The sequence below is a fragment of the Melopsittacus undulatus genome, assembly GCF_012275295.1.
Source record: "Melopsittacus undulatus isolate bMelUnd1 chromosome W unlocalized genomic scaffold, bMelUnd1.mat.Z SUPER_W_unloc_2, whole genome shotgun sequence".
Classification (NCBI taxonomy): Eukaryota; Metazoa; Chordata; class Aves; order Psittaciformes; family Psittaculidae; genus Melopsittacus; species Melopsittacus undulatus.
Window position 1 is genome coordinate 845569 of NW_022993944.1, and position 14716 is coordinate 860284.

General features: G+C 40.9%; 1 protein-coding gene across 5 annotated transcripts in view; it reads right to left on the bottom strand.

Annotated features, from left to right (window-relative positions):
- Positions 1-14716, bottom strand: part of LOC117438219 (ras GTPase-activating protein 1-like) — a 167211-nt gene that overhangs the window by 57344 nt on the left and 95151 nt on the right. For all 5 annotated transcript variants that reach the window (XM_034073721.1, XM_034073720.1, XM_034073718.1 and 2 more), the window contains exons 9-11: positions 9837-9915; positions 5595-5715; positions 2385-2541 (exon numbers count right to left, since the gene is read on the bottom strand). In XM_034073721.1, coding sequence (XP_033929612.1) covers positions 2385-2541; positions 5595-5715; positions 9837-9915 — 357 coding nt within the window. The remainder of the gene's footprint in view (positions 1-2384; positions 2542-5594; positions 5716-9836; positions 9916-14716) is intronic.

Here is a 14716-nt window from a genome sequence, read left to right on the forward strand (position 1 = left end):
GTTCTGAGTAAAGCGGAAAAGTAGTTTTTGCCACCTACTTAAAATATAAGAGTAATTTTGTCTCCACTACAATTCTTCACCAACAGCTTTCCCAAGCAGGTGTAAACATGCATTATATTTCTACACACATTTTTAGTGTTACTTATTACCCAACTACATTTGAAACCACAGTACACCATTTCTTAGAAGCTACTTAACAGTCATCATTAAGCAAGAATGTTCCTTGTTTACAGTTTACACCAAAGCTTCCTGCATAATTGCCAACTTACATGAGGAACATTTCAGTAATTGTTATTTTTTTAATGGTACTCTCATATCTATGACTCCTCCTTGCAATAGTTGAGTAAATTTTTCAAAATTATTAAGTGCATAAAAATTAGATTTTGCAAGAACACCAGATCTTTGCATCTTAAGGAATGCCACTAATTCTAAGCACCTATCTTCACATTATCTCTGTAAAAGACTTAAAGTTGATTAATTACTTTTTATATATATTAAGATGCATGGAATAACCAGAGCATCTGTTTAATGAATTTTTCTCTCTGTTATAAAAAAATAATAACATTTGTAGAAGTAAATGCATCATTTTCTTCTATAGCACACAGGAACGCAATTCTTTTTTTGTAAGTAACAATTAAAAAAATAAAATATGTGACATGTTTCATCTTAGTTACCAATGATATAGAAAGTGTTTTGACTCCTGTTTGACCAAGTAATCTCCTATGACAAGGTGATCAACCTGGTTGATGAGGTAAAGGCTGTAGACATTGTCTATCTGGACTTCAGTAAAGCATTTAAGACTATCTTCCACAGCATTCCCCTGAAGAAAATGGCTGCTCATGGCCTGGATAGGTAGATTCTTCGCTGAGTTGGAAATTGGCTGGCTGGCCAAGCCCAAAGAGTGGAGGTAAATGGTATCACATCTAGTTAGCAACCCATCACTAGTGGTGTCCCCCAGGGCTTGTTATTAGGGCCAGTGTTATTTAATATCTTTATTAATGATCTGGATGAGGGGATTAAGTGCACCCTCAGTAAATTTGCAGGTGACACCAAGTTGGGAAAGAATCTTGATTTGCTGGAGATGGAAGGCTCTGTAAAAGGATCTGGACAGGCTGAATCGATGGGCTGTGGCCAATGGTATGAGGTTCAACAAGGCTAAGAGAGCTGGGTCCTGCACTTGGGCCACAAAAACCCCAAGCAACTCTACAGGACTGGAGAGAAGTTGCTGGAAAGATGCCCAGTGGAAAAGGACCTGGGGGTGCTGAATGATGTCTGGCTGAATATGACCCAGCTTGTGCCCAGGTAGCCAAGAAGACCAATGGCAACCTGGCCTGTATCAGAAATAGTTTGGCCAGCAGGACTAGGGCACTGATCATCCCCCTGTACTCAACACTGGTGAGGCCACACCTCGAATCCTGTGTTCACTTCTGGGCCCCTCACTACAAGAAAGACATTTGAGTTGCTGGAGCGGGTCCAGAAAAGGGCAACAAAGCTGGTGAAGGGCCTAGAGCACAAGTCTTATGAGGAATGGCTGAGGGAACTAGCGTTGTTTGGTCTGGAGAAAAGAAGCTCGGGGGGACCTTATCGCTCTCTACAACTTCCTTGAAAGGAGGATGGAGAGAGGAGGCGGCTGGTCTCTTCTCCCAAGTAACAAGTGATAGGACAAGAGGTAAAGGACTCAAGCTGCACCAGGGGAGGTTTAGACTGGATATTAGGAAAAATTTCTTCACAGAAAGATTAATAGGTTATTGGAACAGGCTTCCCAGGGAAGTGGTGTAAGCATCATCCCTGGAAGTGTTCAAAACCCATGTAGATTATGCCCTTAGTGATATGGTTTAATGGTGGACTTGGCAGTCCTGGGGTAATGGCTGGACTATGATCTTAAAGGTCTTTTCCAACCTAGCTGATTCTATGATAATATTTTTAATGCCTGTAATATGAAATATGGAACAATTAATGCACAATATTGAAAAATGGCAATGCAAAAGGCCAAATCATTATCACGTTGTATTACATGAGAAAATCTTAAGACTAAGTTCTAAAATGTCTTACTAGAAGTTGTTTATGAATAGTTGTTAGCAATCAAGTTGCCATAGCTTAAGAAGTTACCATTAATCAGTTAAGTATGTTCACATATGCTCTTGCAATCCACACCAATTATGGAATAAAATGCAGTATGAAACGAGTTACAGTGCTTTCACAATCAGCAAAACCTAAAAAAACCCCACATGCTGACAGTGACAAGGACTCAGGTGTCAAAAAGCAATTTATTGTGCCAGGCCAACTTGTTCATTAGTGACATATTGACTGTATCTTGTATATGCCTCAAACTAGTAGTTAACCATCCTGCTGCATGTACAAGAATTAAAAAACAAGAGTCCTACCTGCCAAATAAACTGTCATGTACTCCATAGACTGAACACACACTAAGGTCTATTAATCCTTTAGGTTTTGTGGCTCGTTTTTCACTTTCAAAATAAATAAGTTGGGCATCATTTCCCTCCAATATAAAATACAAGTTTTTCCATCTCTTTCCTTTACCTGTAAGGAAAGGAAGTAATAAGTTACAATATTGTTATGAAGAAAATGCAAATTTTCTAAATGAAGAAAAAAAGTTAGTAAGGTTTTTGACAAAATGCAAACAGAACAATGTACAGTTAGTCATGCTTAAGCAATAACATCAGTTATACATACTCAATCTTTTGTAGCACGTAGTTAAAACTAGACTCTTCATAGATTAAAGTACAATTTTAAATGGCGCTCTAAACATTTTCATTAAACTCAGCAGGATTATGCAAGTGCATATGAGCTCCGTTCATATAGGTGGAAAGACTGTCTATACAGTTTGTAAATAATGTGTGATGCCATAAGTGATCCAATTTATTATGGTTATTTAAATTAAGAAATAGATTTCCCTTAAAAAGATAAAATTATTCATAAACTCTAATCAACTGATCAGCATAACATATTGTATCACAATATCTTAAATCACAAAGACTGAAGAATAGAAATGGGAATACAATATATACAAATATGGATCAGAACCATGCCTCAAACATACCTATATAAAAAATTTGAACAGTTCCACATGTTTCAGAAAAAAAAAAAAATTAATAACCAAAGATTTATATGTCAAGGTTTGTTAAAAGACATTAGATGTATCTGTAAAAATATGGATTTAGCCACTGACTAAACCAAAAATAAATCATGCATTGTTTAATGTCCTCTGAATTGCAACTGATAAGGAACTTTCTGCAACTAATTCTTGCATAAACCACAGTACCTTTTAGAAAAACATCCAGCTTTAATTTTTTACTTGATCATCACAAATCCACCACAGCACTTCATAAATAATCACTAGTACTCACAGTTTTGGAAAACTGACATCCAGTTATTATACTCCAATAGATGGAAGAATGATTTTATTAAATTTCTGTTCTATATGCAGGTATGTGCATCTCTCCACACCTACTCAGTACTCCTGGTTGCACATTTAAATATCTCATTATCTCTTTTAGGGATAACTTAGTTCATTCTCAGATGATTCCTCACCCTACCACATCCCTCTACACCTCTCAGAATTAGCAGTCTCAAGAGAAGAGATGCATTCCTTGCTTTATTCAAAGATTCTAGTTTTTATTGCATTTGAATGAGTCTTCTAAATTTGACTGTATTTAAATGCTTACCTTCTGTGTCAGTGACACTAGATAATGGTCCGTGGTGAAACACACAAAAATAGAAAAGTACTGTTTGGTACAGGTTGTGGGAACATAGCCTTGAAAATAGGGGAGTTAACACCACTGTTAGCAAAAGGCAGTCTTATACCAGTTGCAAGACACGTGAGGTAATGGTCCGTGGTGGTTCCTCCCTGAAAATCCCCAAAAAGTCCCAAAGTCCCCTTTGGAAACACCCCAAAAGTCCTGAGAGATAATAACTGCACAGTTGTGGCAAAAAGCCATAACTGGGCTCTCCTTCCAATGTAGACTGGCCCCCTGTGTCGGAATGAGTGTGCATTTTTGCTAGGATAAAAAGCCCAAGCCTCATGCAGTGTGAGGAGGCAGACCTTCATACCACCCAGGTCAACATTGCCTCTGTGGGGACACCTGCTAAGGTTGAGAATGTCACCTCACACTGTGATGATGTCTCTCGAAGCTGTTTTCCTAATTGTCATCACATGGTCTTTGGGGTTGGTAAGATAACCAAACATCAGAAATATTCTTTACTGTATTCTTTGCTATCTCTATATTTTCCTTTCTATAGTTTCCTTGTATTAATAAACTAGCTGGTTTTCTTCATTTCTCTCAACCCAAAATCCCCCAGCTCTGGAACACCTTTCTCATTTTTGCTTGTTATTCAGATCATGATCTGGTAACTTACTGTTTTAGCTACTGTCTTTGTCATATGCAGAAACTTTAATATGTTTGGTTTTGTTTCTTCTTTTTTTATGTCAACTTTTAGAAAAACTAAAATAATGATACTTCGAAAGGGACTAGCTTCCTTGGAACTTCAAAATCTTGGTAATCTTTCACTGATATATTGAAATGAGTAAGGCAGCTTTGAGTCCAATTATTCTATGCTATGTTGACTGTGTCAGCATTAGAATCTTAAAAAAGTCTCAATGTACCTTGTACACCAGAATATACATTTTAAATTAAACTTGAAGTATTGTGTACAGTTCTGGTGTCCTCAACATAAAAAGGACATGGGACTGTTGGAACAAGTCCAGAAGAGGGCCACAAGGTTGATCAGGGGACTGGAGCACCTCCCGTATGAAGATAGGCTGAGAAAGTTGGGGCTGTTCAGCCTGGAGAAGAAAAGGCTGTGTGGAGACCTCATAGCATCCTTCCAGTATCTGAAGGAGGGCTATAAGAATGATGGGGAGAGACTCTTCATTAGGGACTGTAGTGATAGGACAAGGGGTAATAAACAGGGGAAGTTTAGATTGCATATAAGGAAGAAGTTCTTTACTGTGAGGGTGGTGAGGCACTGGAATGGGTTGCCCAAGGAAGCTGTGAATGCTTCATCCCTGGCAGTGTTCAAGACCAGGTTGGGCAGAGCCTTGGGTGACATGGTTTAGTGTGAGGTGTCCCTGCCCATGGCAGGGGGGTTGGAACTAGATGATCTTAAGGTCATTTCCAACCCTAACTGTTCTATGATTCTATGATTCTATGATTCTATATTATCTAAGTTGGAATAAAAACATTAAACCAGCTCTGGTCTCCAGTGAATGTACTGGTTTACATTAATCTAGCTCTCTTTAACCCATGTGATCAGCTTAAATTTAAGGAAGTTGTACATTAAATATGAATACATTTTATCAAAATGTAATTCATTTAATGAGTCTAAACATTTCCTTTGATAAAAGGAATTAAATTTTTTGTCATGTTTTCTGATTTTTTTTACAAAAACTGCCAATCCACATCTTTATATTGCATGTCATTTTATGTATTATGTCTTTCTATCTATGTACTTCTTCAGGAAAAAGAAAATTTCATACAGGCTTTCTACCACCATTTGCTTGTACTACACAAAATTTGCATACATAGCACCATTTTTTTAGAGAGAAACATTTCATATAATCAAATGGAACTCACTTTTTTTTAGAAGATATCCTTTCTTGACAATATTTTTATAAAAAGCCTCCTTTGTTTTGTGACGAATTGTATTGTAGATTTCTTTTCCATCTACTGTATTATTAAGCACTTGTTCTTGATACTGGGAAACAAGGAAGAAACCAACATTTTTTTAAGCTCAGAAACTGCCATGAAAAAAATTGCACAATATGAATCTGCAACTGAAATTTTATTAAATGCTAACAGATATTTATTATTATTCTCTTCTGTGTCTTAAGAAACTAATATAATACAATACCTTTGACCAAAATGTAATATAACTTTAATGTGGAATGATTTGGCCAGAATTATGAGAAGAAAAATAAGGTATAAATACAGACAAACTTTCACTAAGAAACATATGTTGGTTTTTTTTAAACTCTAAATAGAAAGCAGTATCATTCATCGTAATTTACGCAAAATTTACACAATGTTTTTTAGCTTCTAATTGTCTTCGGCCAATACTTTTGGGACTGAGCAATTAAGAATAAACTGTGAATCCAGAAGAATGATGCAGTTCCCAATTAAAATTGAATGATTAACACACAAAGTTACACAATCCATCACTAATCTTATTAGCACTCATGTCCTAAATGAGTAACATTCTAACAAAAAACAGTAGGAGAAAGTAGAAACAAGAAAAAGGATAAATTCACATTGAAAACTATGATCTGGAAATGTAAATACCAAGCTAGAATGGCCAAAAGGCAAGCCAAATTTGACCTTAACAAGTCAGATGATCAGCAAAAAAAGTATTTAGCCATAAGAAACAATGAAAAGCAAGTCTGTCAAGCACCAAGAACAGTATTGAGAAGTGATATATGCACTGACTCCATAATAAACACTCTAAATTTCTCCCTTCACCCCCATATGTCTAAAAGAATTATGGTTTTCAACAACATGACAAAGGCAAGATGACAGGATCATAGAATAGTTCAGGTTGCAAAGGACCTTAAGATCATCTAGTTCCAAACCCCTGCAATGGGCAGGGTCACCTCACACTAAACCATGTCACCCAAGGCTCTGCCCAACCTGGTCTTGAACACTGCCAGGGATGAAGCATTCACAGCTTCCTTGGGCAACCCATTCCATTACGTCACCACACTAACAGTAAAGAACTTCCTCCTTATATCCAATCTAAACTTCCCCTGCTTAAGTTTGAACCCTTTACCCTTTGTCCTATCACTACAATCCCTAATGAAGAGTCCATCCACAGCATTCTTATAGGTCCCCTTCAGATACTGGAAGGATGCTATGAGGTCTCCATACAGCCTTTTCTTCTCCAGGCTGAACAGCCCCAACTTTCTCAGCCTGTCTTCATACAGAAGGTTCTTCAGTCCCCTGATCAACCTTGTGGCCCTCCTCTGGACTTATTCCAACAGTTCCATGTTCTTTTTATCTTGAGGACACCAGAACTGCACACAATACTCCAAGTGGGGTTTCACGTGAGCAATGTAGAGGGGCAGGATCACCTCCTTTGACCTGCTGGTCACGCTCCTTTTGATGCGGCCCAGGATACGGTTGGCTTTCTGGGCTGCAAGTGCATACTGCTGGTTCATGTTAAGTTTCTCATCAACCAACACCTCCAAGTCCTTCTCCACAGGGCTGCTCTGAATCTCTTCTCTGGCCATCCTGTAGCTGTGCCTGGGATTGTTCCAATCCATGCTCCAGCATGTCCAGGATACATGCTCTTCGGGAAGGACAGACAGGGGAGACAATGAGCAGGTGTCACCCTGTACATAGGATATGAGGTGGAAGGCAGAGCTCCACCTGGGGATGAATGAAGAGCCAAAGGAGAGATTACAGATCAGAATTAAAGGGAAAGAAGGGACAGGGAGCATGACACTGGGGGTCTGCTACAGGCCATCTGACCAGGAAGACAGAGTGGAGGGGGAACTCTGAAGAAGGATATGTGCAGCATTGCATTCATAAGCCCTGGTCCTCATGGGGGACTTAGAGTTCGCTGATGACAATAAACTGGGAGGAGTGGCTGACACACCAGAAGGCTGTGCTGCCATTCAGCAAGACTGAGAGAGTTGGGCGGGGAGAAACTTGATGAAATTCAACAAGGGCAAATGTAGAGTCTTGCATCTGGGGAAGAACAACCCCATGTACCAGTACAGGTTGGGGGTTGACCTGCTGGAAAGGAGTGAAGGGGAAAGGGACCTGGGGGTCCTGGTGGACAGGAGGATGACCATGAGCCAGCAATGTACCCTTGTGGCCAAGAAGGCAAATGGCATCCTAGGGTGCATTAGAAAGGGTGTGGTTAGTAGGGCAAGAGAAGTTCTCCTCCCCCTTTACTCTGCCTTGGTGAGGCCACATCTGGAATATTGCGTCCAGTTCTGGGCCCCTCAGTTCAAGAAGGACAGGGAATTGCATGAAAGAGTCCAGTGCAGAGCCACAAAGATGATGAAGGGAGTGGAACACCTCCCTTATGAGGAGAGGCTGAGGGAGCTGGGTCTCTTTAGCTTGGAGAAGAGGAGACTGAAGGGTGACCTCATCAATGTTTACAAATATGTAAAGGGTGAGTGTCAGGATGATGGAGCTAGGTTTTTTTCAGTGATATCCAGTGATAAGGGGCAATGGGTGTAAACTGGAGCATAGGAGGTTCCACGTGAACATCAGGAAGAACTTCTTTACTGTAAGAGTGACATAGCACTGGAACAGGTTGCCCAGGGGGGTTGTGGAGTCTCCTACACTGGAGATATTCAAGGCCCACCTAGACAAGTTCCTGTGTGATGTACTCTAGGTTACCCTGCTCTTGCAGGGGGGTTGGACTAGATGATCTTTCGAGGTCCCTTCCAACCCTTGGGATTCTGTGATTCTGTGATTAAACCACTCTGATATCTGTTGGAGGGACAATACAGCAGGGCATAAGCAATCCAGGAGGTTCCTGGAAAATGTAGATGATAACTTCCTTCTCTAAATGAACCAATCAGGAGAGGGGCTGTTGGACCTTGTTCTCACCAAAAGGGAGGGACTAGTGGGGAATGTGAAGCTTAAGGGCAGCCTTGGCTTTAGTGACCACAAAATGGTAGATTTTGAGATCCTAACGGTAGCAAGCTGGGTAGGCCCTGGACTTCAGAAGAACCAAGACATTATTCATCATATTTGAGAAGTCGTGGCAGTCTGGTGAAGTTCCCGCTGACTTGAAAAGGGAAATATTACCCCCATTTCTAAAAAAAGAAGTAAGTCAGACCCAAGGAAGTACAGACTGGTCAGTCTCACCTCAGTGCCTGGCAAGGTCATGGAGCAGATCCTCTTGGAAACTTTGCTGAGACACATGGGCAATAATGGGGTGATTGGTGACAGCCAACCTGGCATCGCTAAGGGAAATCATGCCTGAGAAATTTGGTGGCCTTCTATGATAGGGCTATGGCATTGGTGGATAAGGGACCAGCAACTGACATCATCTACCTGGACTTGTGTAAGGCCTTTGACACTGTCCCACATGACATCCTTATCTCTAAACTGAAGAAACATGGATTTAAAGGATGGACCACTCAGTGGATAAGGAATTGTCTGAATGGCCACAGTCAAAGAGTTCTCATTAATGGCTCAATGTCCATGTGGAGATCCAATTAATAAAATAGATATAAGAAAGGGGTAACTATTTAGGTTAGATATTAAAACCAAATTTCTAACCATCAAAACAGGAAAGTTTGAGAAAAGATAGGGAGCAAAGTACAAAAGTACTTTAGAATTAGCTATAACTATGAAAAAATAAACAATGTCTTTTTTTATCAGTGATCTCTTAGAATGAAATTATGCTACAGGGTAACAATGTTCCAGAACACCCCCTGTAATCCCAGCCCCCTGATCATCTCTGAAGCTTTTCAGTGCATATAGGTTTCATCTGGGGGAGAAAAGATACCAGACACAGAAGAATGGAGGGCAGCCTATTTTCCCCCAACTCCAACATAGTATTAAGCCACAGCATTGGTTCAATCAGGGACCAGAGCTGGGGGCATAAGACAGAGCATTTACACCCCAGAGCACAAACAAAGCTTACCATATATTCTATTTACTACAAGCCAACCTTAGATAAGTGAATGCATATGAGGATAAAATGAAAGAAACACACAAACTGAAAACAAAAATTCAGGATGGGATTACGCATTTAACTATCATGGATACTTCCACTGCATTCCTCAAATATTTATAAAATAGGAACTGAATTAACTCAATATCATCAATAATAAGTCCTCAGAGATAAAATTTTACCTGCAGTGGAACAGGATCTTTAAGGTAATATCCTTCAACAATCTGTTCTTTTCTATAATGTTCAATGATCTCAGCAATACTGTTCAAATAAAAAAAAATAAGATTTAAAATGTTAAATTGGTTAGTTTTTCCTCTATATGAGAATTTGCTTTTCTATTCAATCACACTACATTTTCTCAGAAACTTATAATAAAACTCATGTGTTAAACATAATCTTTAGAGAGATGACAATTTACTAATACATTGAAGTCAAGAAAATTCACAGAACTGTATTCATGATGTATTAATTCTAACTACACAGAAAATTTTCAGGCAGTTGTTCAAAATTACTGTATTGGGTCTGGCTGGGATAGAGTTAACTTTCCTCATAGCAGCCCTCATATTGCTGTGCCCTGTATTTGTAGCTAGAATGTGTTGATAACAAACCAGTCGTGGCTACTGCTGAGTGGTGTTCACACAGCATCAAGGCTGTCTCTCCAACCCCACTCCTCAAAGGCCAGAAAGCTGGGGGTGGGAAAGAGGTTGGGAAGGGACATAGCCAGGACAGCTGACCCAAACTGACCAAAGGGATATTCCATACCATACGATGTCTGCTCAGCAATAAAAGTTAAGAGAAATGAGGAGATGGGGCATTCATTATTAAGGTGTTTGTCTTCCAAAGCAACTGCTATGCTTACTGAGGCCCTACTTCTCCGGAAGTGGCTGGACATCACCTACTGATGGGAAGTAGAGAATAAATCTTGTTTTCCTTTGCTTCCACATGCAGCCTCTGCTTTTCTTTATTAAGTTGCCTTTTTCTTGACCCACAAGTTAATCTTATTTTCTCCCCCTGTCCCACTGAGGGAGATTGAGAGAGGGACTTGATGGGCACCTGGCAGCCAGCCAAGGTCAACCCACAACAATGCCCCATGACTATGCTATCTTTTCTACATTCAAGTAACACATGTGCACTTCTCAGCTCCCTAATAGCAAAATTGCTATTCTATTGTTAATAATTTTCAAAGTCCTAGAGAAACTAGGGAAGAGGAATGGGAGATACTTGGAATTGTGTAAAGGAATTTCTTTGAAAGAAGACAGTAGTGAGAAATAAAAAAGTTTTTCATCATGGATTATGCAGGCTATACTTCAAAATCACTGAGCTATCCTGTTAAATTAGCTACCCAGTCAGTAATGCTCCTCTACAGGGAAGCTTGCATTCCAATTATCAGAATCAGGTTTAAATTGTATTTTGAAGGATGGGGAGAGAAGTAGTGACAGATGCAAGTTAAAATACAATTGCTCTTATTTTTGCAGTTATCAAAAGTTACGTTATAATAAAGAGAAGCAATATTAACATCAATACAGATGAATTATTCACATACAGAATAATAACGTGAAAATAAAGAGCCAAGTAATTAAGTGGAGAACTGTCGTGGTTTAAACCAATCCACACAGCTCGTGCACTCACTCCCCCCTTTGCTCCCCCAACTCCCGGAGAGCTGGGGAGGAGAATCCAAAGAATGTAGCTCCCACGTGTTGACATAAGAACAGTTTAATAACTAAGGTATAACACAAATCACTACTGCTACCACCAATAATAATAATAATGATAAAGGAAATAACAAGTGAAGAGAATACAACACCTCACCAGCCGCCGACTGATAACTCACCCCACCCTGCCTGACCGAGCACCGACCGATACCTCCTCCACCCCCCAGAGCCCTAGCCCTTCCGGGTAACTCTCTTTTACATCCTGGGCATGACGTGCTATGGTATGGAATACCTCTTTGGCTAGCTTTGGTCAGGTGTCCTGTCTCTCCTTCCTCCCGGCCTTCCCTCCTCCCTGGCAGAGCATGAGGCTCAGAAAGTCCTTGGCCAGAGTAAACATTTGAGCAGTAACTAAAAACATAGGTGCTATCAGCACTGTTCCCAGACGGAAAGTCAAAACACAGCACTGCACCAGCTACCAAGGACATGACTGCTACTGCTGAACCCAGGACACATGTAAAATGTAAAACATAATCAGTGACCACAAAAAGACTGTAAGTGACAGGAAAAAAGAGCTTACAACTCATTTCAGCATCTGACAGCAACAAAATCTTACAAAAAAAATATCAAGGAAAATATAAATAAGCATGAATTTTAAAACTGAATGGTTAAACTTGGTTTGATGTAGAAAAATAAAAATTAATCTCAATAATACATTACAGTTACTTTAGTAATTGTAAAATATTTATCATAGGGATCTGGCTGCCCAGATCCTAGCTATGTGAATAATTTTAAAAGTATCTTGTCATTATGAGCAGTATTATTCTTTTAATACTTAATAGGTGAATTAGAAGTTATTTTGACTACTGACATTCCAAACAGTGAAGAATCCAAAAAGCAGAATACTATTCTATACATCATTAGACTATTTAAAAAAAGAATTAACATGTTAAGCCCGCATTGCTCAGCCTATCATAAAACCATATAATAGTTAGTGTTGGAAAGGACCTTAAGATCATCTAATTCTAACCACCCTGCCATGGGCAGGGACACCACACACTAAACCATGTCACCTAAGACATCTCACCTAAGACATCACCTCTGTCCAACCTGGCCTTGAACACCACCAAGGATGGAGCATTCACAACTTCCTTGGGTAACCTGTTCCAGTGCCTCACCACCCTCACAGTAAAGAACTTCTTCCTTATATCTAACCTGATTTCCCCTGTTTAAGTTTGAACCAGTTACCCCTGGTCCTATCACTACAGTCCTTAATGAAGAGTCCTTCTTCAACATCCTTCTAGGCCCCCTTCAGACACTGGAAGGCTGCTATGAGTTCTCCACACAGCCTTTTCTTCTCCAGGCTGAACAGCCCGAACTCTCTCAGCCTGTCTTCATTCCCAAGTTCTCTGAAGGGCTGCTCTTGAACCAGTCTCCACCCAGCCTGTGTTTCTGCTTGGGATTGCCCTGACCCAGGTGCAGGACCTTGCACTTGACTTCGTTGAACTTCGTGAGGTTAGCATTGGCCTACCTCTCAAGCATGTCCAGATCCCTCTGGATAGCATCCCTTTCTTCAAATGTATCAACCAAACCACATAACTTAGTGTCTTTGGCAAACTTGCTGAGGGTGCACTCCATCCCACTGTCCATGCCACCAGAAAAAATGCTGAACAAGATAGGTCCCAGTATTGATCCCTGAGGAATGCCACTCATCTCATATCTCCACATGGACATTGAGCCATTAATGACAACTCTTTGAGTGTGGCCATTCAGACAATTCCTTATCCACTGTGTGGTTCATCCTTCAAATCCACGCTTCTCTAGTTTAGAGATAAGTATGTCATGTGGGAAAATTTCAAAAGCCTTGTACAAGTCCAAGTAGGTGACATCAGTCTCCAGTCCCTTATCCACCAATGCAGCAGCCCTATCATAGAAGACCACCAAATTTGTCAGGCATGATATCCCTTAGTGATGCCACATTAGTTGTCACTATCCCCATACCATCCATGTGTCTTAGCAAAGTTTCCAGGAGGATCTGCTCCATGACCTTGCCAGGCACTGAGGAGAGACTGACCAGTCTGTAGTTCCCTGGGTCTGTCTTATTTCCCTTTTTAAAACTGGGTGTTATATTTCCCCTTTTTCAGTCAGCAGGAAATTCACTGGACTGCCACAACTTCTCAAATATGATGGATAATGTCTTGGCAAATTCCCTCAGGATCCACTGATGCATCTTGTCAAGTCCCATGGACTTGTGCATCTTCAGGTTCCTTAGATGTTCTTGAACCTGATCTACAGCAGGAGGTTTTTCATTCCCCCAGTCCCTGCTATGGCCTTCTGTGACTTGGGCAGTGTGGCTGGAGGTCTTGCCAGTGAAGACAGAAGCAAACAAGTCATTGAGTACCTCAGCCTTCTCCATGTCCTGGGAGACCAGGTCTCTCATTTCCTTCCAGAGAGGGCCCACATTTTCCCTCTTCTCCCTGGGCAATGGCTCTGGCCACACATAATTCTGTCAGGGCTTTAGCTTTCCTAACCTGATCCATGGCTGCTCTATTTCTCTAGATTCCTCCCAGGCTACCTGTCTTTGTTTTCACCCTCTGCAGTCTTCTTTTTTGTGCTCCTTGTTCAACCATGTAGGCCTCCTGGCATTCTTGCTTGACTTCCTCTTTCTTGGGATGCATTGTACCTGAGCTTGCAGGAGGGGATCCTTGAATATTAACCAGCTTTCTAGGTCCACTCTCTGGAAGTTCAGGGCAGTGAGACTGCTGTGCGCCCTCCTTGCCACCCTAAGTATCTCAAACTCGCCCGTTTTGTGGTTACTACAGCCAAGGCTGCCCTCAAGCTTAACATTCTCCACCAGCCCCTCTTTTTTTTGGGAGAACAAGGTCCAGCATAGCCCTGCTCCTAGTTGGTTCCTGTATTGCTTGAAGAAGAAGGTTATCATCAACATATTCCAGGAACCACTTGGATTGCCTGTACTCTGCTGTGTGGACTCTCCATCAGATATCAGGGTGGTTGAAGTCGCCAATGAGGACAAGGGCTGCACCTATCTGTCTACAGAGGGTGGGGTTCTGCTACAGGCCATATGATCAGGTGGACTCTGTGGATGAAGATCTCTACAGACAGATAGGAGCAGCCTCAAGCTTGCAGGCCCTTGTCCTCATGGGGGACTTTAACCACCTCAATATATGTCGGAGAGATGGTATGGCACAGCACAAGCAATCCAGGAGGTTCCTCGATTGCATAGAAGACAACTTCCTCAAGCAAATGATAAAAGAGCCAACAAGGAGAGGTGCCATGCTTGACCTCATGCTCACCAAAAGGGAGGGGAAGGTGGGGAATGTGACCCTCCAAGGCAGCTTTGGCTGCAGTGATCATGAGATGGTGGACTTCGAGATCCTTAGGGCAGTGAGAAT